The 26,128-nt window shown below is 48.1% G+C and overlaps 5 protein-coding genes across 5 annotated transcripts; 1 reads left to right on the forward strand and 4 right to left on the reverse strand.

Moving 5' to 3' along the window:
- Positions 1-317: 317 nt before the first annotated feature.
- LCP9604111_1185 (DDB1/RSE1 family protein) lies at positions 318-3,936 on the reverse strand (the record flags this gene model as incomplete). Its single annotated transcript, XM_039075572.1, has 4 exons — positions 318-620; positions 682-1,128; positions 1,178-3,764; positions 3,842-3,936. 4 exons carry the CDS (start codon positions 3,934-3,936, stop codon positions 318-320), a joined length of 3,432 nt encoding a protein of 1,143 aa, XP_038933733.1.
- Positions 3,937-4,491: 555 nt separating this feature from the next.
- On the reverse strand, positions 4,492-6,637 carry cprA (NADPH--hemoprotein reductase cprA; the record flags this gene model as incomplete). Its single annotated transcript, XM_039075583.1, has 2 exons — positions 4,492-4,788; positions 4,847-6,637. The coding sequence occupies 2 exons, from the start codon at positions 6,635-6,637 to the stop codon at positions 4,492-4,494; spliced, it is 2,088 nt and encodes a 695-aa protein (XP_038933734.1).
- Positions 6,638-7,293: 656 nt separating this feature from the next.
- LCP9604111_1187 (putative cell morphogenesis protein (PAG1)) lies at positions 7,294-16,198 on the forward strand (the record flags this gene model as incomplete). Its single annotated transcript, XM_039075594.1, has 3 exons — positions 7,294-7,390; positions 8,351-8,383; positions 8,448-16,198. 3 exons carry the CDS (start codon positions 7,294-7,296, stop codon positions 16,196-16,198), a joined length of 7,881 nt encoding a protein of 2,626 aa, XP_038933735.1.
- An 876-nt stretch (positions 16,199-17,074) lies between these two features.
- Positions 17,075-17,349, reverse strand: LCP9604111_1188 (uncharacterized protein; the record flags this gene model as incomplete). Its single annotated transcript, XM_039075605.1, has 2 exons — positions 17,075-17,144; positions 17,201-17,349. The coding sequence occupies 2 exons, from the start codon at positions 17,347-17,349 to the stop codon at positions 17,075-17,077; spliced, it is 219 nt and encodes a 72-aa protein (XP_038933736.1).
- A 4,136-nt stretch (positions 17,350-21,485) lies between these two features.
- Positions 21,486-21,856, reverse strand: LCP9604111_1189 (uncharacterized protein; the record flags this gene model as incomplete). Its single annotated transcript, XM_039075616.1, has 3 exons — positions 21,486-21,528; positions 21,597-21,697; positions 21,770-21,856. The coding sequence occupies 3 exons, from the start codon at positions 21,854-21,856 to the stop codon at positions 21,486-21,488; spliced, it is 231 nt and encodes a 76-aa protein (XP_038933737.1).
- Positions 21,857-26,128: the final 4,272 nt, after the last annotated feature.

Here is a 26,128-nt window from a genome sequence, read left to right on the forward strand (position 1 = left end):
CTGTGCATTGCATGGGAGGTTATGCTGCTTGTATTGTTTAATACTAGATTCTAATTTAATAAGACCTCCACGGTCTCTCTAGCTTTAAGCGAATTTTCTGATCTACTCGTAGCATCTCTACTGAGGACTCTTTACCTTGCACATAACATATACTTGGAAGTCATAAATCTACTATTTGCATCTAAAGAATGCATCCAATCCAATCATACCCGAGCCAGAACTTTATCCTGGGCCGTTCTAGAAACTATGTAGCGATCGCCGGATCTTATCCGTATTCATGAACAATTCGTAACATATCACCAATGTCTCGCAAGAGATCAGTGAAGCCTCCGTAAGGCCTCGATCATTCTCTTGACCTCCTGCACGTCTGAGGAGCCAACATCCTGCACAATCTCCTCCTGCATGCTTGGTGTGCAGTGCAAGAACTGCTCAATAAGTTCGCCGTCCACGAACCGATATGGTGTATCGGCGCTGCGCACCATAGTTCTGAAGCCGCGGAACTTGTCGAATGATAAGTTACCCAACGAGGTGACTTTGGTAGAAAGGACAGATTGCAGGGTCATAAGGAAGTCTTGATGTTCGGGGTTGATAACGGCGAAGAGGAATATAGAGCCCTCGACCTTTGAATGGGTTAGTAAATGAGCCTTTAATGCCGGTCAACCAAGTCAACAAGGAACTTACTGTTGCTATGAACGCTCGCGGTGTCACCGTAATGCTGGACAGCTGTGGAATATTAACTGGTCGGATACGATTGACCATCTCCCCTAGTGACATCTCGCTAGTGGGGATCAACCTGTGCTTGTCCTGGGCGGTGACTCCATTCGTATTCCGAGCGAGAACGATAAGGTTTCCCTCGGCGTCGCTCTGGAGGAATGTCTCGTCCCCAACACAGGCAACTGCTGTGCTCCAGACGGTCTGGTAGTGACGACCGACTTCGGTCAGCTTGGCAGCTTCCCCAGCGTGGCCCGGTGTAAACCTCACAAGGCAAAGGCTCTTCATGAGATCTGCCACTGCGATTAAGTTGTCGACGACTGTTACATCGACTGGTGCGGTGGAGGTCCGGTATGCAACAAGCTTCTCGAGCTTCATTGGTCCAACGTTATTGGCTTTGACTCTATACACAACAACCTAATCATCGTTAGTACAGGGTTCAAACATACACGCGGTTAGTACTCACAGTCTTAACAAGTGCCGCAACAACGCAGTCGCCCATGATAGCGAGGGCCCGACAGGCCCCCATAACCGGCAGCTCGGCGACTTGGCTCAGCTTGCGGCCGTGGTCGACTTCCAGAATGAGGATCCGCCCGCGGATCGATTCTTCCTGGTCTTCATCTGCAAATGCCGTGCCAACAATAAAGCGGTCCTTCGTGATCTCTTTTCCATTTTCATCTTTCCCTGCCGGGAGTTCCGCACGAACAACGCTCTCCACCAGTTCGTCGGGGCCCATTTCTAACGCATCAAGGCGCCGGAACATGATCTCATCAGCAAGGACAAAGTAGCTTTTGACAACCTCGGCGCCATTCTCGAGCTTGCGATCAATCGTGCCAATTCCAAATGCCTTCTCAGAAGGGGAGTATGCCACACGACGGACAGTCGAGCCCATTGGTAAAGTTTGAATTTGGGTTGTGCGCTCTCTGTCAACCAGCGCGATCTTCAGCTCTTTCTCGGTTGCCACGGCGATAGAACCTGGGAACGCCTCTGCATTTAAATGGCATACCCGTGATGCACCCTCGGAGTTCACTGCGGAGTAGATGATCCGGCCCTCGGAACCATAGATTAGGCTGGGATTCTCGCAGGTAGCGAAGACGTTGTATAGCCCGTCACCCTTGGGGAGTTTCTTGAATATGGGTTGTTCGGAGCCAAGAATCAGCTTGTTCATCTCACTAAGCGAGTAGTCTTGTGGGTTGAGTGAGAATGTAATGACGCAGCCATCAGCCATGGAGATGAAGAGGGTAGGCTGGCTGTCTGCGAGCACTTCGGCTACAAGAACTGATCGAGGAAAGCTCTCCCCAGTAGGGCCGAGGGACTTTGTTTGGAGAACAGTGAAGTCCTTAATAGCCAGGATTGACACCTTGGCCGATTGCGGGAACCCTGCGATGCAAACCCCTGTTGGCGTTGATGGGACGGTCAGACCGGAGATTTGCTGGTCAGCGCCGAGATCTTTCTGCGTGATGATCTGGATATTGTCCCTGATATCAAAGGATGCCACGACTTGGCCGCTAATAACGAGAACCAGATGGTCCTCATTAGCCGACACGGCGGTGATCAGCTTCTGGTCCTGAGGAGCCCATTCAAATGTCACCATGCCGCTTTCTAGATCGGCCACTAGCACTCGTTGTTCTGTGACCTGAAGAATACGACCGCCCTGAAGTCTTGTGGCGAGAAGAGTGCATTCCGTGAGTGAAAGCCCCAGGAAGTTATCCAATTCTTCAACTTCACCGTCAGGGTTAAATTGGAACACACGTGTTTCGTCAACAAATGTAACAATAAGCGTATCAAGGAAGTCGCCTTTGCTTCGAGTTTGCAGTCCCCAGAGATCAGTGATGTGTTCCATTTCTCCCAGCACACCTAACTCCTCCATGCCAACACCACTCCGCACACTGCGTAATGTCCCGTCGTCAAAGGCACCAGAACCCGTCACAATCCGAGCCTGCCCAGATGAAAACTCATGCGTTTGGCTCTCGTTTGTGCGGTTCCCAAGATCCATAATAGTAAAATCGAGAATCGGTGCGATGTTAGACAATGTCTGGATCACTTCAAACGAGCTTCCGTCGAGCCGGAGGACCTGAGAGTCGCCGTGATGCGAGCCAACAAACAACATGCCTCCGCCGAGATAGACCAGGACCGATGCACGAGACGTCTTGCCCAGATACTCGAGCTTCCAGTCATCAATTTCACCTAAGTTGTTCAGGATGAAAGACAAGAAAAATAGCCTTCCATAGTCATCAGCCAATAGCCACCGCTGACTATCGACCTTCTCCCAGGCCACGAAGACCGTCGCTTCGTCAAGATTCCGCGTAATCACATCGTTGGCATTATCGTCGATATACTTGATCGACGTCTCCCCAAGCACAATGAGACCACCCAGCGGAGCCGGGATAGGGATAAGATGCGACGATCCAAGATCAAGCTCCTGTCCAAATTCACCCCCTTCCAACTTCTGCACCTCCTTGAAGCTAGCATCCGCCGGAGTCCCCGAAGTGCCCGGCGTGAAATCCAACTCGCGGATTCGAAGCCGCACCTTCTGCTGGTTATCTTCATAGAGCAATGCCAACCAAGGATTAGATTCCGAATGCAAGAATGCCGAAGACCGAACGAAAATCTCGTCGATGCGGGATGCAGTCGGCTTATCAAGTTCCCCCACCTGCAACGGCAAGTCAGCCTGGGACCCTGCCATCGGCACCCGGCCTCTTTTCTTCGTCGGCTGCACGATCGGCACAACAACAATCACACCCTCGTATACTTCCAGCGTCATGAACCTCCCCGTGGGATCGATCAGACATCGTGGTGCGCATTGGGACTCCCGGCATGAGGGCTCGGAGATATCAATACACGAGCGCGCAGTTTTTATCTCACTTGATTCGCGGTCCCAGGTTATTGTAAAATAGTTATATTGGTCTGTGCCGATGAAGAGATGGTCGGTTGGGGAATTCGTTGGCGCGGGTAGGCGTGCAAGCATAGTGACCCGCGCATTCAGAGCACGGGTCGCGGTCAGGACGAGTCCATCCGGCGTGAGCGTGTAGAACTCAAGACGACTGGCTTTTCTGTGTGTTGGCAGGGTTAGCTTGTCATCGGGCGGCGGGTCGGCTTAGGTTCCGTAGATTGGCGGGATGGGACTCACGCTGCGACTAGGCACTCCTCGTCCGGAGAGAAAAAGTTTAGCTTCACTGCATGGCGAATGCTGCTTGCCCGGTGGATGGGCACGACATAAGCCATGGTGATTCAATAGCCCGAGGTATCTGGACAGCGCGGAGCTGGTTGGGGCTTAAGCTTCGGCGCAGCACCCTGCGGGGGTGGGATATCTCCGAGAGTAAAATGTACAAGGGATTGAGATGGCGGAGGTTGACGGTGTTGATTTATAGATTGCACATTCTCTAGTTCAACTCTGTTAGGGTAGGATTGCTTAGTCGGTGGGGAAGATGAAAGAGGTTGAGGTTCCCGTGCAAATGACGTCTAAAGTCCGCGCTTACAACCGAAAACATCTCGACAGTCGTTCTTAGTTGCAATTGAATAAATAGTTACATACATGATGGTTCAATTTGAAAGAAAGAGAAAAAGATTAAATTCCTTTTAAAATCACAAGTCTAAAGTCATACGCCGCCCAGGCGGCAGTCATAGCTAACAAGCTCAAGGTCCTAACGTGAGGCCAATGATAGGAAAACATGCAGCGCGAAGGAAACAAAAGGCGTATCGTATGGAACAAAATGATAATATATAGGCGCGATCATCTAGCATGGTGCAAGTGCAAAGAAGTGTTCGTAAATCATGAGATCATGACCAGACGTCCTCCTGGTAACTGCCGCTGCTACGCATGTGCTTGACCATCTCCTCGCCCTTCTCAGCGGGCAAACCCCGTTGCTGGGCAATAATGTGACCAAGGACCAAATTGACCTCACGGGCCATGTTGGCAGCATCACCGCAGACGTAGAAGTTGGCCTTTTGCTTGAGCAGGTCGCTGACCAGCTCGGCGTTCTCCTTCAGACGGTGTTGGACGTAAATCTTCTCGGCTCCCTCGCGGGAGAAGGCAGTAATAATCTTCAGGGAGTCACCCATTTGATCTTGGAAAGTCTAATGAATCATATTAGTATGAATGTGGGATTTCAAGTGTAAGAGGGTATTGTCATACCTTGAACTCATCCTTGTACATGAAATCCTCGTCGCTCTTACGGCATCCAAAGAACAATAGTGTTGTGCCAACCTTCTCTCCCTTGGCAACAAGAGCAGCACGTTCCTGAATGAAACCACGGAAAGGCGCGACACCAGTACCGGGGCCAACCATAATGATAGGCTTGGCCGGGTCGGAAGGTAGCTTAAAGTTGGAGTGACGAACGTGGACAGGTACGTGGATACCATCGTACTTGTTGCGAGGACCGGTGATTGAGTAAGTCAGGCCGTGGGGGTCAGGGGAAGGATCGCCGTTCTGCTTCTGCTTGAGAGCCAGGAGGTAGTTGGTGGTGACACCCTTGACCATGTGCGAGGCACCCGGCAGACGAACAGACTCGACAACAGCGGTGATGCTGATCTTATCCTTTTGAACGAGAGATGACGAAGAGATAGAGTAATACCGAGGCTGGAGCTTGTTGAGACCCTCAATAAGCAACGAGAAAGGAACGGCAGTGAACGGCTTAGAAGTGATGCTTTGGAGCGCCTGGGCAATGGTAAAGCGCTGGTCGGCGATCTTCTCATGGAAGTAATCCTTATCGTTACCCAAGCGGACCATTTCGACCTTGCTCTCCTCATCGGGAGCGAAAGCAGCGAGGGACGAGACAAACTGACGAGAGACGGGGGCGCAGACTTCCATGTAGTAGCGGACAGCGGCATCATAGGTGGTCGGGGTCGGGATAGGAACCTTGGCAGTGACATCGATACCCTTGACGTTGATCACCGAGTGCCGCTTCTCCTCAAGACCAAAGACCTGAAGGAAGCGATCGACTTCGGCGCCAGCGTTCGTAGGCCAGATGGCAATGTGATCACCAGTCTGGTAGCTGAGGTTGCTACCAGCGATGCTGATTTCCATGTGCAGACAGTTGCGGTCCTTGACGGTGAACAGTTCAGAGGATTCAACAATCGGGGCAATGTAAGGGTTCTGCGCGGAGAAGGGACCCTTGGCGCGATCTTCACGGTGGGAAGCAGTAGGCTCGCCCAGGTAGACGGACTCGTCCTCGGGGGATTTCTCATCATCCTCGACAACGGAGAAAACGGCTTCGTAGACAGCTTCGCGTTCCTGGAGACTCATGGCTTCCGACAGAGCAGCCCACATGGGCTCCTTCCAGGCCAGGAAATCCTCTTCCATGGTTCCGGCGCCATCGTCGCCCTCGCCAGCAGTTCCAATGCGCTGCGCACCAAGTTTGGTCAGAGCTGCATCAACCTGACGGACCATGGCGTTGTAGTGCTCATAGGTGTTGTTTCCCAGGCCAAATGTGACATACTTCAACGAGGACAAAGGCTTATCTTCGGCGGAGGCGCCGCTCTCGAAGGCGACGTCCTCCCCGGTGAAGAATTGGTAGAACTCCACGGCGTTATCGGTAGGCTCACCCTCTCCGTAGGTGGCCAGCACGAAGAATGCGACCTTATCATCGGGGAATTTGTCCAGGTTCTCGTAGTCATAGTCCTCAATGTCAGCGACCATAGTCTTCAGTCCGAAGCGCTGAGAGCCTTCCTTGGCGAGGCGAGATGCATAATCCTCTGCAGTACCAGTCTGGGAGCCGTAGAAGATGACACAGTTCTTGTTTGTCTCTTCCATCTTCTCCACGATGTCGCGGGTCTTGCCGCTTTTAGCAGCTCCATTCTGAGTGGCGGCCGAGGAGGCATATGGGTCTTTGGGGACAGCCCAGTAGCTACCCTTGGTGAAATAGGCAACGCTACCCACCAAGAGAGCCACCAAGACGACCAAATCGAGTGTATCCAGCTGCGCCATTATGGTGTGGTGCGTACCTCGCGGGGAACAGGGGAGGGGTTTGTTGAGGCGCGAATTCCCGCCGGGAGGGGAGAATTGGTTGAATATGTTCCAAAGCCGGGAGAGCAAACACACAAAGGCAGTCAAGTAAAAGAAGTTTTACTTCGGCAAGGATGCGCCCCCAGCAAAGAGGTCTAAACGACGTGTATGTTGTACAGAATAGGAAGAGGAATGAGAGAAGCCGACAGGTGGTCTGATCGATCCACTCGTCCTGGGCTTCCGGACTTTCTGTGGACCTTCACGGGGCAAATCTCACCGCTGTCTGCTTACGTTGGAAACTCCGAGTGTGAAGTACATACGAAAGTACAGAAAAAGGTCCGATAGAATAGAAATAGCGAAAAGTAGATCAGAAAAATAAGAGTATAAGAGTATAAGAATATAAAAAGACACTCAGACCACCCAACCCGTTTTATAGTGACAATCGCCGAGGGCAAGTCTTCGGAAGCAATGTCGGCCCCAACATGTATGGATCATACCCCGTACTCCGTACCGTCCGGCATTTTTCCTAACGTTATCTAGTACGGAATATCAAATAGGGACATTCCCCGGCCCTGGAGAAGAAGGCGGAGCTCGGGTAAGAGAAGCGGCTTTGCTGTTCGGGAAACGACAACAGGCCTATGTTGTCTCTGTCGTTCTGCTGCGGAATAGATTCCGCTCTCCTTCCGTTCTCTTCGCTTCGAGAAGATCTACATCAGAACAGCTCGAGGCTTGATAGTTCCCCTAACGTGGCAAATTGCCTTTCTGGGCTCTCGGACCCCGGCCTTGACATCCCTGACGTGTGGGGAAGATCGTCTATGTAGTGCATTGTGCGTTACTCTACGGAGTCGATGTTGTTGAGCTTCGACGTTTCTTCTTTATATGGTGCATATATTTCCCCTGGCCATAATGAGAACTATATTTTCAGGCTTCATCTATCGTATAGATTCTGAGAATATTGACAATATAATATCTTACAGGCGAATGATGTGCCGAGCCCCTGATACGTTGGGGTTATATATATCCAAACACAGAAGAACTATATCATACCCAATTGCATAGCATACATTCCTCAGGTCCCTCCACGGGTTCTCAACGACAATATACATTTGTTTCAAGTATTCTACTTCGTACCCCGCGCATTTGAAACCATCCGATCCGACGTCCCCTGAGATCCTTGTTCCTTACATCAGACCTGCAGCTCGACTATGACAAGCATAACTATTATACTATAACTATATATTAGAGGAAAAAGAATGACTGGATAACGGCTCTGGATATCTCAATTTCTTCTAGGCGATACAAAGGAATGGAAAAAGGGTCAACAACAAAGAGAAGCCAATAGACGAGTGAGGCTCTGTGGGGGAGACGTAAGAGCCAAGACTACGCACCTGGGACAGCCCTGGAATGCCCGATGGCAAAGAAATCAGCTGAACGTGTATAATATATGAAAGGAAACATAATTTCCAGGACTATAGACTATAGAGGGTTTCAAATTGATCAATAATGCAAAATGCTAGTTCACTAGATATAAATACATCTAATCTGAGGCTTAATAATAATTCTCCTCCCAGATGTACCCGAGCGCCCGATAAAAACATCAAGCTCTCTCAACTCTTATGCCTTCACACCCCTTGGCTTCTTGAATTGGCTATGTGCAGCTTGCAATCTTTGATTCCTGACATGGGCTGCTTGCAGGTTTGAGCAATGAGGTCCTCATAATCTCCAACAGTACGTATTGCAAACACTATCGTTATCGGAGCAAACGGACTCGGTCTGACATATGAATCTCCAGTGGCTTCACACCCTGCCAAAGCCGGCCCAGGCCAGGCAATCCTGCCCCTCATTCCCGACGACCTCAAATCCGCATCGTATCATAATCTCGCATCTCCATCAGAACGCCGAGGGACCAGGACCGCCCAGTCCACTCCTTTGCACAGTCGCGAGTCCTCTGCCGTCCGAGGAAGACAAGTTGATCCCTCCACGCTCGCCCCTATCCATCCTCGACGCGGTCATTCCGGTTCCAAGAGCCCCGACGTATCGGGCAGTCGCCCTCCAGGATATGAAGTGGGGTTAGAGAGACGGCCCTCCAACTCGTATGGTCACCACCGGCAGACCTCCATCGTACACGGTATGCAGCATTCACGAAACACCAGTATGGCCGGATCAACCGCTTCCACGAGCCCTTTGAGCCCGGAGATCATTGCTTCCCTCGGTCGCGGTGCGTTTGACGAGGCGACCCTTCCTGCGAAATTTGATCCTCTCGAGACGCACTCCGGTTATTCGACACCGTCCGGAATATCCGTTAGTCATGCGTTGCCGCCAACATTGAGTACGATCAAAGACAATGACACAACACTGAGGGATGTGAGTCCGGCCGCCATACTTCACAACCGAATGAACTCGGGAGGAAAGCCGAGACGCGAGCGGTCAGATAGTCGTTCACAGTCCAAGCATCACTCGGAATCGAAGACGGTTGGGGAATATGCATTGCATCATCTGTTCAACTCATTTGTGGGACAGGCGGACAACAAGATCAACCAGGCCATCATGAAGCTGGGGGAATCCGATGCTCCCGTGGAGGAGGTTTGCGGCCCAGGAGCAGATCCGACTTTCGATCAATTGATATCGGCTTTGGGACATATCGCTCGGCAGAAGCCGAAACCTCTGATTGACACAATTATGTTCTGGCGCAAGGCTAAGGGTGATGCTGCTATTACAGCGAGACAGATGCTGAATGAGCAAAGACCCTCGTCCGCTGCCACGGAAAATGTCCCTCTCCTGCGCCGCAACACTGAGCCGACACAGCCGGCTGATCCCACTGCGACTCCAGAACGGGCGCAGCAATCGATGCCCTTTATGGGTCGTCCCGAGGAAGTCGCTTTGATAGAGCGACGCGCAACGGTCTCGGTATATCTAGTCTGTAGAGTCTTGATCGAGATCTTCCATCAGAGTAGTCTGGCTTCAATCACTCTGGACATGGCGGATCGCTTAGAAGACATTGTGTTTGGCCAGGTGAAAACCTCTGACCCGGACCAGATCTCGGCGTCACCTCTGCGAATGGCCAATTGGAGAATCTATGGCCAGTTGCTGGGTATTATGAGTGAATCCAATTTCTCCGGCGTTGCGAATCGTTACTTGATGGAACTGGAGCGCTACCAGAAGGAGGAAGTTACACGGGGGCCATCCCGCGAAAGCGATTCAAAGTCGGAATTGTTGATCCTCTGCATGCGATATCTGCGTTTGCCTATGACTTCAGAAGGGTGGCCAAAGTCTTGTGATTTCATGCGATCGTTGGCACGCTTGTTTGTGAATGCTCATGGGCAGCGCATCAAACAGGCATACTGCTACGTGGTTGAAAAGCTTCTTCTGCCCGTCGCTGCCAACCCAAGCTGCGATCTTTCACTGCCTCGGTGGAAGGAATTCGTGGATTTGATCCAACCGCGCTTAACACAGCTTCTTATCAAGCCTCGTCATTGGACATCTTCCTTCTCGTTGAATGTGCTGTTGCTTTGTATCTCCAACAAAGAGACCTTTTCTTCACAATGGCTTCCTATGATTTCAAGCTTGCCTGCACGTTTGAAGGACCGCCCTACTCGTGCACCCGCCCTCCACGCCATCTGTCGTCTGGTTTGGACCTATTTCTTCCGCTTCTCCGATTCCCCCACAACCACTCTTCGCAAGGTCGAAGAGGTGGCAAAGATTGCCCTGCCGACTGGCAAGAAAACATACATGAGTGCAGAGCCGGTCTTTGCCGATCCGTTGATCCAGCTGATTCAAATCATCGGTTTCAAGCATCCGGATGTCTGTTTCCGTAGCATTATTTTCCCTTTGATCAACTCGGATCTGTTCCTATCGGGCAGAGAGTTGAAGATAGAACAGATGGAGCCGGAGAAAATGGTTATCGGAATCCGCGCTTTTCTGGCTACAATGTCGGATCTGGAGACAAGTGACCAATTATGCCCTCCGATCCCGACTGGCTCGCTCCCGAATCCTTTCACTGACGTCTCAACCCCTGTGTATTTCCATCGACCCCAGCTGCTGAAAGAGTACAAAGCGCCTAATGCTTCTCAGAAGCAAGACCCGACCACATGGCAACCTGTCAATACCGCGAGACTAAGCGATAATGTGAAGGAATACTATTTCCGATTTTGTGAAGTCTTAGGCAAGATCACTTTACTCTGTGATAACACATTCGGCGGCCAAGCAGTTCTGGACGAGAAGTTCGGCGGAACTACGCCTAAAACTCCAATATCGGAAGCTTTCAGCTTCGGTCGTCGTGGTGATGACCATGTTACAACACTGGACCAGAAGCAAGGATTCTACGATTTGCTCCATGTGGCAGTCCAAGCCCTTCCTCGCTGTCTCTCTGACCACATTCCATTCAACTCACTCATCAATCTTCTTTGCACGGGAACTGCCCACGTCCAGTCAAATATCGCTACTTCATCAGCGGAGTCGTTGAAGGCTATTGCGCGGCAATTGCACGCCCAGCAAGTTACAATCGGCTTTGCTAGATTCATCTTCAATTTTGATGAGCGCTACTCCACTATGTCAGACGAAGGAATGCTTGGACCGGGCCATATCGAGTCCACTCTCAGACTATATGTTGAGTTACTGCAAATATGGATTGACGAGATTAAACAAAAAACAAAAGGCGCGGCAGCGATGGATCAACTGGAGAGATCCATTTCTGGCAGCCGAGCTCTGCACCTTGATTTATCGAGTGTCCTCGCCCATGTGGAGGAGATTGAGTCACATGGACTCTTTTTCTTGTGTTCTCAATCAAGACGTGTTCGAGCCTTTGCCATCACTGTCCTGCGGTTGATCACGGAATTTGACAGCGCTCTCGGAAAAGAAAACACAAGAATCATCCGGATCCTTGAGGCTGATTCTCAGCAAATCCTAGATGTGAATGATGAGCATCTTACCGTGGCAGAGCGAAGCCGAATCCAAAAGGGCAGAAGAAGAAGCGCCTCTCAAAATACTCTTATCGAACTGTGCAGCAGTGAAGTCTCTTATGATTCAACATTGTGGGCCAAGGTATTTCCGAACATCATCCGTGTTAGCTTCGAGACTTGCCCGTTCGCTGTCACCCTAGGAAGGGAGATTGTATGTGCACGCCTTCTTCAGATGCACGAGATTATCACGTCTCTCGCCGAGAGCACAAGATTTCCGCAATATGCTCCTATGGATACGTACCAGAATCGCCCCATTGTAAGAACCAATGTGACATCTGAAATCCTTGTCGAGCAATGGAAGCTTTACTTGGTCATGGCATGCACTACTGTCACCAGTGTTGGGGCTCAATCGCAAAGCCAGCTGGCAAATGCTCAGCATGCGCGCAAGACTTCCAAGGGAACCCATCAATCTCAAGACAAGATCAGCTCCGCTCGAAGCCTCTTTGCATTTGTTATCCCTCTCCTTTCTGCTGAACGGGATTCCATCCGCAGTGCCATCGTTGTTGCGTTGGGGTCTATTCATCAAAACCTCTATCGCACGCTCCTTGAGTCTTTGCAGTATGCCGTCACTACTTGCAACGAGGAGGCGAAGATGAGAATTGGCAACCACTACCGCAGTCCTAGCAGCCCCCGCCGGAACAGGAAGACTGATCGTTTGCGCACCGAGGTAACGAATGTTTACAAACTCACATCTCACTTCCTTCAAGACCCCGAGGTTTACAATGACGACTGGATCGTCAACAACCTTGTTACATACGCAAAAGACATTCGAATTTTCCTAAGTGATGCCGAGGTTCAGAACGACTGGGAATTCCAGCGCTTGCGATTCCATTTCTGCGGACTGATGGAGGAGATCTTTGAAGGTATTAATCGTGCTAAGGATCCTTCTCGCTGGATGCCTTTCGAGTCGCGGAAGTCTGCTTTCTCTCTTATGGAAGACTGGTGTGGATACTCGCCAAATCAATCTCAAATCTCTGAAAGAGAGGAGAATATGCGCAAGTTTCGCATGGCCCGGCCACATGAGACTGGTGAAATGAAAAATACCGCTGCTGCTATGGAGATTGAGAAGAAGAATCTACGCGCGGCAGCCTTGAGTGCAATGGCTTTCCTCTGTGCTGGCCCCATCAGCATCACCACTGAAAGTGGTTCTGTCCTCCAATTCGACGTCACTCGCATGCTTTCATGGATTGAAATGATCTTCAACACTGTCAGTGACAAATGGCATGCCATCGGCCGCCGGGCTCTGAAGAACCTCATCATTCACAATCAGGAACACTCCTATCTGATGGAGCGATCAATTGAGATGTGCTATGTTACCGAGCGGCCCAAGACCATTGAGAGCTACTTCGAAGTGGTGATGCAGGTGCTTTTTGAATATCCGGACTATCCACTGGAATTCTGGAGAGTTCTAGGAGCAGTCTTGGTGACACTGGGCAACGAAAAACGTGAGATCCGAATGAAGTCTGCTAAGCTTCTCCGAAAACTTGAGGAACGCCAGCAGAAGAACTCCAGGATTCAAGACTTTGATATTAGTATCTCAGACAAGACTACCGCAGTGTACAAGCTGGCCCAGTTCGAGATTTCGAAAAGATTAGCTAGTCAGCATTCTGACTTAGCATTCGCTATTTTCTCGGAGTTTTCTTTGCATTTCCGCGTTCTTGGACCTGATAGCCAGCGAAATATGGTTGCTGCCATCCTACCGTGGGTTCAAACGATGGAGCTACAGGTTGACCCGAATGGCGGCCCTACAGCCAAGTCATACATGTTGCTCGCAAACCTTTTTGAGATCACCATTCGTTGCAGTTCAGTCCTGCCTAACCAAGTGCAAGCACTGTGGCAGGCCTTAGCAACAGGCCCTCACGGGGGTAATGTGCAACTGGTCCTCGACTTTATCATCAGCATCTGTTTGGAACGCAAGGAGCAAAACTTTGTGGATTACGCCAAGCAAATGGTCGTGTTCTTGTCTGGGACTCCAGCAGGATCAAAGGTGATCGAGTTCTTTTTGTTGCAGGTTGTGCCAAAGAACATGGTGCAAGAGCGGAAAGAACTCACTCCACCTCCTCCTGACATCGCAAGTCTGCCATATGTTGCAGATCTTGGGGTAGTGCTCCCTGTCGGAAACAAACAAGCTGGTCTATCCCTTGGACAGGTTGCCCTGATATTCCTCGTTGATCTGATGGTCGCTCCGGTGACTCTCGCTCTGAGTGATGTTGTCAAGCTGATCCACATCGTTCTCATCCTCTGGGATCATTACACAATGACTGTGCAGGAACAAGCCCGTGAGATGCTGGTACATCTTATCCACGAACTGATAGCGGCGAAACTTGAGGACGATGCCCCGGCGGGTGCCCGGCAATCGGTCGAAGACTTTGTGGAATCAATCCGTAAGAGCGACCCCGCGGTTGTTTGGGAATACGAAGAGAACCATAGTAAAGATGAAGAGATCGATGATCGCCGGGTTCCTGCATCTATGGCTACTGTCACCCGTGAGGTCGTCAGGTTCTTTAGCTTTGCTTACGAAGGTGTCGGCGATCTGTGGGCCAAGGAGGCATTGAACTGGGCCACCTCGTGTCCAGTACGACATTTAGCATGCCGCTCCTTCCAGATTTTCCGCTGTATCTCGACATCATTAGATTCGCGGATGCTAGCTGATATGCTCGCCCGGCTTTCAAACACCATTGCAGACGAGGAAACGGATTACCAAACATTCTCGATGGAGATTCTTACTACGTTGAAGATCATCATCAGCTCCCTAGCGCCATCAGATCTTTTGGATTATCCTCAGCTCTTCTGGACGACATGTGCTTGTCTCAACACAATCCACGAGACTGAGTTCATTGAGAGTATTGGCATGCTTGAGAAATTCCTCGACCGGGTCGATCTCAGTGACTCAGTTGTGGTCGCCAACCTCATCGAGGGCCAGCCACCAAACTGGGAAGGCGGCTTTGATGGTATCCAGGACCTTGTCTTTAAGGGAATGAAATCGTCCGAGTCCTTTGATCGTACGCTCGATCTGCTTCATATTCTTAGTGGTCTTCCAAACAATGATCTCATCGGAGATGGAACTCGACATCTGTTTACTGTGTTGGCTAACCTGCCCCACTTCCTTCAATGCTTCAAGGAAGGGTTCAACGACCCCAAGCCCATCGCTCGTGCCAGCATACTTGCCCGCGTGGCTGAGAATGAGGGATGCCCTCGCCTCGCAGCATCTTTGTTTGGGTTTGCCAATCAGCAGTACAAGACCGCCGGGGTCTTCCTCGACCATATCATCACCGAGATCAAGTCATACTACTTCCCCCAGCTGGACTTCCAGTGTCTCATCTTCCTCATGGGACTTCTCACCAACACCACGGATTGGTTCCGCATCAAAACCATGAGGATCCTCTGTGTGTTGATTCCCGAGGTGGATATGCGACGCAATGAAGTCACTTGCCATGGCCCAGATCTGATCTCCCCACTGCTCCGGCTTCTGCAAACCGACCTCTGTCCTCAGGCCCTAGAGGTTCTGGATAATATCATCACGGTCTCGGGGAATCCAATGGAGCGCCAACATCTTCGGATGAGTATGGCGTCGGCAGCCTCTTCTCGTGCTATCCGCAAAGAGTACGAGCGAATTCAGAGTCTATACGGAATTCCTGAACCGACGGGATGGTCGGTTCCTATGCCTGCAACCCAGTCAAGCACGACCCGGCACAACGTCCACGCTGTCTTCTACACATGTGTTGAAGCCGAAGACAGGCAAGAGGAAGATGCTAGGACACCTAGCGTGGCCTTCCATGCGGATGAATACAGTGACTCGTTCTTCCCAATGAGAGCTGATACGATGAAATCAATCGATACGCAGGTTGATGGCAATATGGGAGATATCGTGCAGAAGCTGGACAGCTTAGATGACTTCTTTGAGGATACTGATACAATCACTCCTGTGCTGAACCCCATCGCTCCTCCGATGCTGCGAGGATTCACTGGTAACTATGTGGATACCAACGCACATCTGTATGATCAGCAGACCGCGCCAATTTTGCGGGAATCACTCGCTCGGACAGGTTCTACATCGTCTTTCCATAATGGTCTTGCCGAGTCTCGCCCTCCCAACATCCGCTTCGACGGTCCGGGTGTGTACTCCCCGGTAACGGCGATACCCCAAAACGCACAGCTACTACGATCCGGTTCCCATACCCGCTCTGTCACTTCCCCTGCCAACAACATGTATGCGCACACGGCTTCCAATGCCCCCAATTCCACACTGCCGGTTGCATTCGGCGATTCCGCTTTACTGTCCGATGAGGATCCGGACGAGGTGCATTCGGACTTAGACGAACGCCCGGTAACCAAGAAGATGATCACTCCACCTGCACCCATGATCCGCAGTGCAACTGATGGACCACACTCCCTGGAATCAAGGATTCGCAACGGCATGCGGAGGCTGACTGGCGGCGCAGCCAACAGAGAAAAAGAGCGACAGCGGGACCTCCTTCGCTCCCAACACCGCGCCATTGTGCAAACGGCCAACTCACCCCGCGTCCCTAAGGTACCCGAGGAGTATCTCTCGGGACCTACCAGTCACCCGGCATCACCGAGGTGAGGTTGGTACATATCTTTGCCCTTAACATACGTTTCTGCTTTGTCGTTTCGCTTTTTCTTTTCTGTTGTCAGTCCTTTTCTAGGCTGCCTGGGCATTTCTTGGGAGTTTGGATCACTTTACATACATACCCCTTACTCGTCCATCTACTTCGCGATCGATCTTGTCTATCTAGCGTTGATCCGCGCCTCTGCATCCTGTACAATCCATGTAGTCAGTCATATCCTGGAAGTTGATGGGCTTACATATTAGGTGTTTGTCATTTCAATACCGAAGTCAATACATTTGAATTTCCAAGGTCATGATGTTGTCAGAGTTCAAGTTTATGCGTCTTTATCAAGAATACCACGTTGTATCTATACATTACGAAGCGAAGCGCAGAACATTAAGGAGGACCCCCTGCCGAGCCGCTATACCGAGAAAAGTTGCCAACTACGTCCCCGTGTATGCGAATGAGTTCCTGGCAGTTGAAACAAGGTCTGACACCCTCTTCCATGTCTCTCCACGGAGAGAATCTTGGTATTCTGCCGGGCCCAGGTCTTTCCACTGCAAGGAAATCCCATACACGTTGCGGTTTTCTTGGAAAATATAGCAGTCACGAACTACTTTTTCCGATTCAGGAAGGAATAACCCATACTAAATCATGGAGCCGAGCACCCGTGTTTTCAGTGACTGTCGTCGGCTTTCTCCCTTCAAGACAGCAACGATTTCACCGAGCGTCTCCGGTAAAAGAATCCGGGCCACTTCTTCAGACATCTGGTAGACCATGTAGAATTTCCCACTCGCCTCAAAAAGGACTTCCCCCCCCCTGAGCATCGCACATGATAGGGATGCATTTCCCAAGCTCATATTTAGTAGCGACATGATATCCCCAAGAATCTACCGCTGCCCATTCACCCTCGTAGTCAAGCTCTTCCGGGTCCATTGTCCATCCCGGTGGAGGGGACACCTAGGTACATTATCAGTATCACATAATCGTGCGCTCATCTCAGATGTTTGACCTACAGAATATTCTCTGCCCACCATAGCAATCGGAGTACGGAGTAGTATGGGGGGATCTGCGTGATGTCAAGCCGGGTGACCCACTCGAGCGGAATCTTAATTACCGCCTTCTTAATGGATGCAACCGGCAATTCTGCCAACATATCTTCCATGGAATTTATAGTAGAATCGAAATTGGCACTTTTTCTTATAGCTTCAGGGCACCAACTAACTGTGGATGCGCACGGGGCATCTTTCTCATGACAGGCATTTGGAGTACATCACTGCTCAATTTGTTATTACCTAGGCAGCACTAAATCGAGTACATACCTAGAGGGGAAAAGTGACTGTATTATGTATATTTTTGGGATAATTCTACCCTAAGATTGGCCATATCGGTAAGAGTGACTGGAGGTCGTCTTAAACCTAAAATTTATTGCTTTTCAAGCTATGAAGATATACTCATTCACAATTACGAGGTCTAGATCGGAGAAGCAAAGGTCCGTAGTCTTTACTGGTCCCTCCTTTGGAGCCCAGAAAGTCCCTTTTGTCGGGGCTGGCTGGAATTCTGTCTCAAAGAAGTCAATCTTCTCTTTATGTGCCAGAGCAAGATATCGACATTTGTCTCGTTTTTGTGGGTCAGCGGAAACTGTACTGGATTGGATTCACAAATGATGCGTCCGGTAGAGCATGTAGACTTACCCATAAGAAGTTTAATTGGGCAGAACCTCACTTCATCTTTCACAATATCTTTCAGGTCTGGTTTTCTATAGTGTTGAAGACCTCGTCTTCCTTTCGACCCTCCTCTTTTTTCGGGGGATTTGCATCAATATACAAAGCCCAACGGAGTACCTTTCTAAATCAACGTCATTCGCAGGCATGCAGAAGAGGTTCATCGCCTCAGCACTGAACGGAATTACTACGCCAAAGAAGATACGGGATCGGACATTCATACCGATTAATTGGGAGGCTTGCATCTAAAGGAGCGCGACACTAAAACTTGTGTCGCGCTCATTGCCCCACCCAAACAGCTCCAGTGTCCCCACTATCCAGTGTGTCCTTACTATCCAGTGTGTCCCTACTATCTAGTGTGTCCCTACTCTCCAGTGTGTCCCCTCCTGCGGGATCGTAGACAATCTATAGGTTCTACTCCTAAGCCTTTGCCTTCTTCCATACGCGGCATTCTTCCATACGGAGATCTCTTCCTTATGGGGCCTTCTTCTATATGTAGAATTGATCATTGGACCGCCAATCTCAGCTATATTCTCGTAAAGTAAATTAAACTATTGGGATAATGGTTACATAAAATCTCTGACCGAGGATAGGAAAAACAAAGGTTCTTTCAGGTAAGAGTTCCGCTTCGGTCTTATGACTTCATATAGGTTGTTGCGGTGTATCTTTACCAACCTGCTGTACATCCTGGTCTGTCACTAGCATCGGGGCTGGATAGTAGGAGTTCTTGATAGGTCAGTCATCTTTTCATCAGAGCCATAGTTTGAGACATACTAATTGTGAGCTGAGGAAAGCCCAGAATCCCGAAGTATCCGCTGATAAAATATGTACCTGGCCCGTCTCTCGGATACGAATTCCCACGCACACATCTGCGCTGCACATCCTACTATATTCGCATGCCTTTTTCATCAGACTTGTTTTGCGGCGGCATTGTTTTTGCCGCATCAATTTTCTTTTCGAAGTGGTATCCTTGGACTTGGTAGCCTTGATAGCGGCCATTGGGTGCGTTGCCTTGATATCTGGAGGTACTTTAACAGTAGAGAAGCCTATATAGGTAGCAGGGACTCTGAAAATTTAGGTCCGCTAATAGAAAGGGGCTCAATGAATATAAATGTTATTGCACGAAGGGGAGTCTTTAATTATAGAGCGCGAAAAGACCACGATATTCAAAGACCACGATATTCTTCAAATTATTGCACGCAAATTGGTCCTTTATATATTGAACTCATAAAAGTGGCCCCGCAGGACTTGAAGGGCAATCACCAGTGTTATTTGCGGTCATCAAATGGGTGCGGCAACGGGAAAGCAACCGTAGGCGCTTATGTTTACGTATCTTGTTCACATTGCGCTTTTGCACCTTGTAACTATTACGCCAATTCCCTATGTCCGGTTAACACCGACGGAGTAAAAAATTATCGATTCATAATCTTTATGATAATGGAATATTCTTAGGGGTCTAAAATTTCGGGCTATGAATTTTACTATCACTTGAATTATATCACCTTTTAAAATTTCGGGCTGTGGATTTTACAATCACTTGAATTATACCGCCTCTTAAAATTTGCATGCTGCAATTTTCCTAAAGGTCGAATATTCCGAACACAAAATTTTAAAGGGATCTTTTATTCAGGCTCATTTGAAATTACCTTCTTAAAGTTCAAGTCTTATTATTTTCTCCTCGATTTTATCTACCTGTCTCGGAAATTTATTATGTCCCAGTTCTAGGAACGTCAGAACTACTGCAAAGGGAGAGCGAAGGTATACTTGCACCATTTCCAAATAGATAATGTGGGGCCTCGAACTATTCGAGATTCGCATATAGCCCGGCTGGACAGAATTTTTCAGTCGGAAGGGTTTTCTCGCCTGAACCCAGAGAATTATGTGAAGGTCCAATAGCAATGATGTTCTTCAGCAAGCTCTGACTGCCCGATGAAACTGAGGCCTTCCTAAACGGCCCATTGAACTTTTTAAACCCCCCAAATGAAGTACGGCTGAATATTGTGAACGATTTATGTTATATTTGGGCAGTTGGACTGGAAGCAAGGCTTTTTTTGGCTGGCCCTACAACGGATTATGCGGATGAAGAGTCATTAGAATCTTTTCTGGCATGGATCGACAACCAAAGAGCCATGTGATACTTTCTCAGAGAATAAGAAACTGCTACATAGCAGGGCGGTCTATGTAGAAACTGCTAGATAGGAGGGAAGTCTATATAGAAACTGCTACATAGCAGGGCGGTCTATGTAGAAACTGCTAGATAGGAGGGAAGTCTATATAGAAACTGATAGCACTCTAGAAGCGTAGCGAATTGCCGGGGCATCCTAGAGGCGGTCGGCAGAATGCACAAAAGAGCCCAATACAGATAGCGACTACGAACATAAACGCATTTGAGCCTTCGAGCCTTTAATCAGACACAAGATATAAATAAACTTCCGGCACAGCTTTCAAATGACATATAACACTAAGTAGGAAGCTCGTGGGCGTTAAGCCGAGTTGTGGTGTCTAAGCATGAGGAAGAGAAGCTCGCGACCAATGGTCCACTTGTAAAGGAGAAGAACCTTCTATGGATAGCATCCTAGGTACTCATGAGATACCCATTTCAGGACACGCATAGACCTATGCTGCTTGTACCAAGAGCATGATACAGACAAGACGTATGGTGCCCCGAAAGAATTCTAACAGAAGTGGTGCTGGGATGAAAGACAGATCTTGTATCTATGATGGAGCTATGTAGAGTATCCTGTAGGGTGTGAAATAAGAGGACGTTAATGAAACACCACTGCTAGTTGGACCATTTCAAGAGCAAGGTTTCCTTGGAAGGCCGAGAACAAAAGACTTCTTTCGAGAGGGTTCAGGTCATGGGAGAATCCTCTTGAGAGGAAATAAGTCACAGTACGGCTAACTGAAGAGCACATACGACACAGAAGGGTAAACGTCATATGAGCTGGGTCTTCATGCTATTTCTCTCCTAATCCAATTGTTCTGGGCTTGGGCTGGTTTTGAGATGGTCTAGGGCGACCACGAATTGCGGATGGCGGTTTAGCCAGACGCCGTTCAGTGAGGATTGCGTTCATTGGCTTATTATCTTGCTGTAGGAGCGGGTCTCTGCAGTAGCTTTCATTGGACGACAGTGTATGCTGCGGATGCTAGACCCGCGTTCTCGTTTCAGAGCCTCAGTGGGCGCTTATATACAGCCACTGAAACCGTCCCACGACGAAGAAGGCGGTATCAAAGGGTGTTTTTTTTGGCCCGCTCTCTGACTTGACTCGTTATCTCAGTCACCCCACCTTCTACTTCCCGCTAAACGTTGGTACATACGCACAGCCGAATAGCGGGCAGGAAGATGGAAAGCTGCTTGCTTCAGTTCGTGGGGGATCCTGAAACGGCGCCCAGAAATGAAGTTGTTTGGAGACTCATCACCAGACTCGATGGAGCCGCCTACGAACCGCCTATTCATTTGTGGGCAAAGTGCAATCCACCCTTCGTCTCAACACCCTGTATGATTATGTCTGCTCCCCCCCTTCAGACCCATTAAGCCTCTAATAACAACTAACAAAGAAGCAGTAGTTGATCAATTTCAAAATGAAGCATCAAAACAAGATACGAAGACAGTCCACTGCCTGCAAAGAATGTCAGCGTCGGCGGACAAAGGTAGGGAATATTACAATAGTATAGATCTTCTACTTACTTTTCGTTAAAATAGTGCAGTGGTGGAAATCCGTGCTCGGAATGCACAAAACGCGACTGTGTCTGCGATGTCGATGAGAACTCTGATAAACGACGCAAACTCTACTTAGGTATAATGGAAGAACTTAGGTACCATCAACAATTTATGGACGGGTTTTTTGAGGCAATACGGACTTCTGATGATGCTAATGTCCACCACATTATCGATGTTGTGCGGTCGGGATCATTGACCAGTGAGATACAGACTGCAGTGAATCGCATTCTTACGGATAATCGTTCTTCCTACAATGACGTCCCTGAAGGAGGTCCGTTAAGTGACCGGCCCAAGAGGAAGGCTTCTAAATCGGCTACGTCGGATTATCTCATAGCCCAGCTGCTGGATCCAAGCGAAATTCAAAGTGATGGCGACTCAGCCCAGCAACCTGTTCCGTACCCCACGAGCTATCGCGTGCTACCAAGGAATATCTCGAGAAGTCTGAGAATACAGAAATGCTTTGCGAATGAGGAGCTTCCAGATGATGTTCGCTTTCAGATGTTTTACGACGCCGGATATGTTACGCGCTACTTTGGCGCTATTCATCTAAAAGAACAGTCACCTCAACTGCAACTGGAGGCATCCTTGCTACATAAGATGGCGTTCCGGCGCCATGCTTTTGATGTGCATCATGTGTGCAGTCAGTCGCTGGCGTTGCTCGAATTCGGTGTAGGAACTTCAAAGACAAGAATAAGCAGGCCATGGTCTCCTGAGCGGCAGTCAAGTAGGGAGATCCGGATAAATATAGGTATACACTGTCGGCCTCGTTACGACACTACTTGATGCCTAACCAATTAAAAATTGGCATGAAGCAGACTTTCGGGGAATCTCAGTCATAATATATAATTATCCACTGCAGAGATGCTTTCGGAGTCGGCTAGCGTTCGAATGCTTCTTCGCACAGAAAGGGCATACTCGCATGCAGGAAGCGATTCTGATCTCTGCATTTTCCTTGGGCCAATGCTGGTAGTCTTTCCGATGCGCAACACAATCGCAAGCAGGGTGTATATCTGTCGTATTTTCCATGTGGCTGTCACGACTGAGAAGGACTGGGAATGATTGGGGACGATTGGGGACGATTGAGATAATGGCTCTAAAGAGCAGTTCATGCGATAAATTTTAATCTAGTAGGTGTTAATTAGCAATATCGATGATAAGAAGCTAATAAAAGCACAAACGGCTTCGTTCACACCGCGTATTTGCGCAAACTATCGCGTCTATATGCAGGGATGCAGGAGAGCAGTGCTTCTCCGCCTACCCTATTAGGTTAGATTGTATTTTTCCTATCTGTGCTGTAGTCAGGATACAGTCACTACGCAAAAGTGTTAGCACCCCAGATTCTGCCAGTAAATATTCACCAATAAAGGGCTAAGGATAATAGACGGAATATCAATTTAAGGAGGCAGTATAATAAATTAGGAAGGCGGTAGTAGAAGGGGTGTTAATACTTCTGCGGAGTCACTGTAGGTTAAGAATCCAGACAAGTGTTCCGCTTCCGAAGATCCACCCCCATTAGTTGCCCACGCATGCTCGAATTATGTGTGACTTGATAATCCTTGTAGACCGTTAGATACGACACAGCACAGGACTACACAACAATTCACAGAATAACTTCGAAAAAGATGGAATACAATTTATGCGATAGGGCACTTTGAACATTCTGATTTAACGTGCTATGAAATATCTGGAGTCTCTAATGTGACCCTCACATAAAATGTAGTCAATGGTACAAAATGTGCCTTTGTCGCTGAAAGGACACCATCGGATGGTTGAACCGCCTGAAGAGTTCTCACCGAAACCTTCCACCCCAGACGCAACTTCTTTCTATGCCCTTTGTGGATTAGTTTCCACTTAAAGGTAGACATTTGAGTCATGACTGGCCAATTAGTGAAGAACAAGTTATCATAAATACGCCTAGCTACGTGTAGAGTAAGGTTCTGGGTAACTAAATGCTTCCAAGGGCATCACTGGCCAGCCAATAACCTCAATCTCTATATCAGTCTGCCACATGTGGCCGAACCCTTCATGATTCAGATTGCTTTCACCAAAGCCAAGAGCTCGCTAAAGCTTGATGCGAAATATGAAACAGTCAGTCCCAAACTCGTCGAGGTCATACTAGCGATCATCTGCAGAGTCCGCAGTTGATGTGTTTGTCTGCGGGTCCTCCGCTACAAAGTCAGGACTAGAAATGTCATTCGATTCGTTAGTCATATCATTCGATTCGTCAGTCATGTCATGCGATTCGTCCGTCATGTCATCCAATTCGTCAGGCAACTCGTCTGATTCATCATAAACGTCGTTATCCTCTAGCAAACTTCCATATATATTCTTATCCCCAGTATACAATCCTATACAATAGATATCTGCTGTGTATAGGAGAGTCTGAAGCTTTAGGAATACTCTTCGCCACTCGGTAACAAAATCTTATATTTGGTCTAACTGCATTAGTACCCTTAGTTGATTGAACCAGACGCTTCTGAGGCATATGATTTTCAAGTTAGATAGTGGACACGCTTAATATATCAGCAAAAGAGAAAGGAATAATCGAGCCTCCGGCAAGTTCAAAGAAACGAGACATAGATAGTAATGCGCGAGATCAGGAAGCATTATACCATTCATTTAATACCTAAGCCCTAACGTAAGCAATTCTATATTAGGTAATATATATAAGAGACCTAGGAACTAGGGCTAAGAGAGGTTTTAGTCCCCTATCCTAGCAGATTTATTATATACTTCAAACTTTTGTAATAGCGGGTAACCTCGCGTAATCTTAAGTAGTACTTTAGCATCCGCTAGGGCCTTAAAGGTCACGTTAACAATCTATAAGTAACAATATTTCGAAATCATTCTAATTGCCTATCTATTATAGGTAGGAGAGATATGGTATAAATAGATTATCTAAAGTTTTTCAAATCTAGGCAAATATTCTAACCAATTTTTATACCCCTATCTAAGGTAGAGTACTTTTAAATCTAGCTATAGGTTTTAAGCCAGAGATATCGATACTTGACTTAGATCGCAGAAAGTTATCCTAAGTACTAGTGTTTTAAGGCTCTTCTGGTACTAAAGGTATAGTAAAACTTCCCTAAGACTTGATTAGATAGGATTGTTTAGCCCTCTTAGTTCTTTAAATTAGAAGAAATATAAATTGTAGTATTTTAGAAGGATATAAAGCTTATTGACTATTTGATTAAAATTAGACTTATAAATTGTGAGAGCTATAATATTAGCAAATTTATTCTATTATAGTGGTAAGTCATCTTTTAAAGAGCTAATAGGGCGTATAAACTAATATTAAGTAGGGTATTAGAGTAAGCTATCAAATTCTTATAGTAAATATTATTAATAGCTAAGTACTCTACAGTAGGGGAAAGAAGAATATTAGATATAGATGACCAATCTTGATCTATGATCTTATATAGAATTATAAGACTCTGAAAACCTCTTCCCTATAGCTATAAGAGAAGTTCTGTAGATTACCGATAACGTAGTATACGAGGCTTTTTAAAGGATATAAGTCGAGTAGGATTCGCAGCTTTATCTAACGCCGGTATTTCTAGTATAAGTAAAAGATGTTTGATAAAGCTAATATTCCGGGCGAAGCGGGTTCGCGACGCTATATACAAGCTATTCAGTGATCTAATACCAGGTATACAGAGCTGTATATCATTGATAGAGCCCGAGTATAGTTTCTTAAGAGCTTCTGCACTCCAGACGCTATTAACATAAGCACAGTTCAGGAGATCTGGAGCCGTATGAACATTGTCGATAACGAGTGACATGATTTCTAGGAGGAGGAAAGGATTATTTATACTGCTTTGAAGGCATGCAGCCATGGCGTATCTATAAAACGAAAAGGAACGGAACTTAAAACGATAAATGAAGGTTCTCACTCGGTTTGAAACAAGAACGGGACGTCCCCGAAGATAACATCACGGTATGAATCCGGCGCTAACTAAGGAATATTGATGACTAACCTTGTCAAAGCGGGGTTGCACTAGCCTAGGACCCAGCCAAAACCTTTACGATGTCGACAGCATAACCTCGTGCGGAGTCCGACGCTTAACTACACCGATCCAGGGTCGTGAACTTAGTATCTAGTTGACCAGGGCCCAAATATTTTAATCTGTGATAAAAAAAGGTCGCGAGCTTAAAAATTGTACGTACAGTAGCATCGCCAGTTCACATATTTGTTAAGATCAGTGATTGGCTGGTTGTTTTATTGTTATTGGTTGACTTAATGAGTCCCCTCCACTACTCACCCGCCAGAACCAGGCGCTTTCCCTTCCCCGTGCGCATTTGCTGAAATCCGATTTACACCGAAGCCATTTACCCCCCTCATCAACTTTCAAGGCGTGGAAAAATTCTAGCAAAGTGACATTCATTCAATATCTCTCTTAGCCATCAATCGATGAGCGTTATTACCCCTGCCAAGATCTCATCAGCAATCCCGCCCGCCATAAATGGAATCAACTTATGGCGTTTGAGATCCCATTCCA

The sequence above is a fragment of the Penicillium roqueforti genome, assembly GCF_015533775.1.
Source record: "Penicillium roqueforti strain LCP96 04111 chromosome Unknown scaffold_01, whole genome shotgun sequence".
Classification (NCBI taxonomy): Eukaryota; Fungi; Ascomycota; class Eurotiomycetes; order Eurotiales; family Aspergillaceae; genus Penicillium; species Penicillium roqueforti.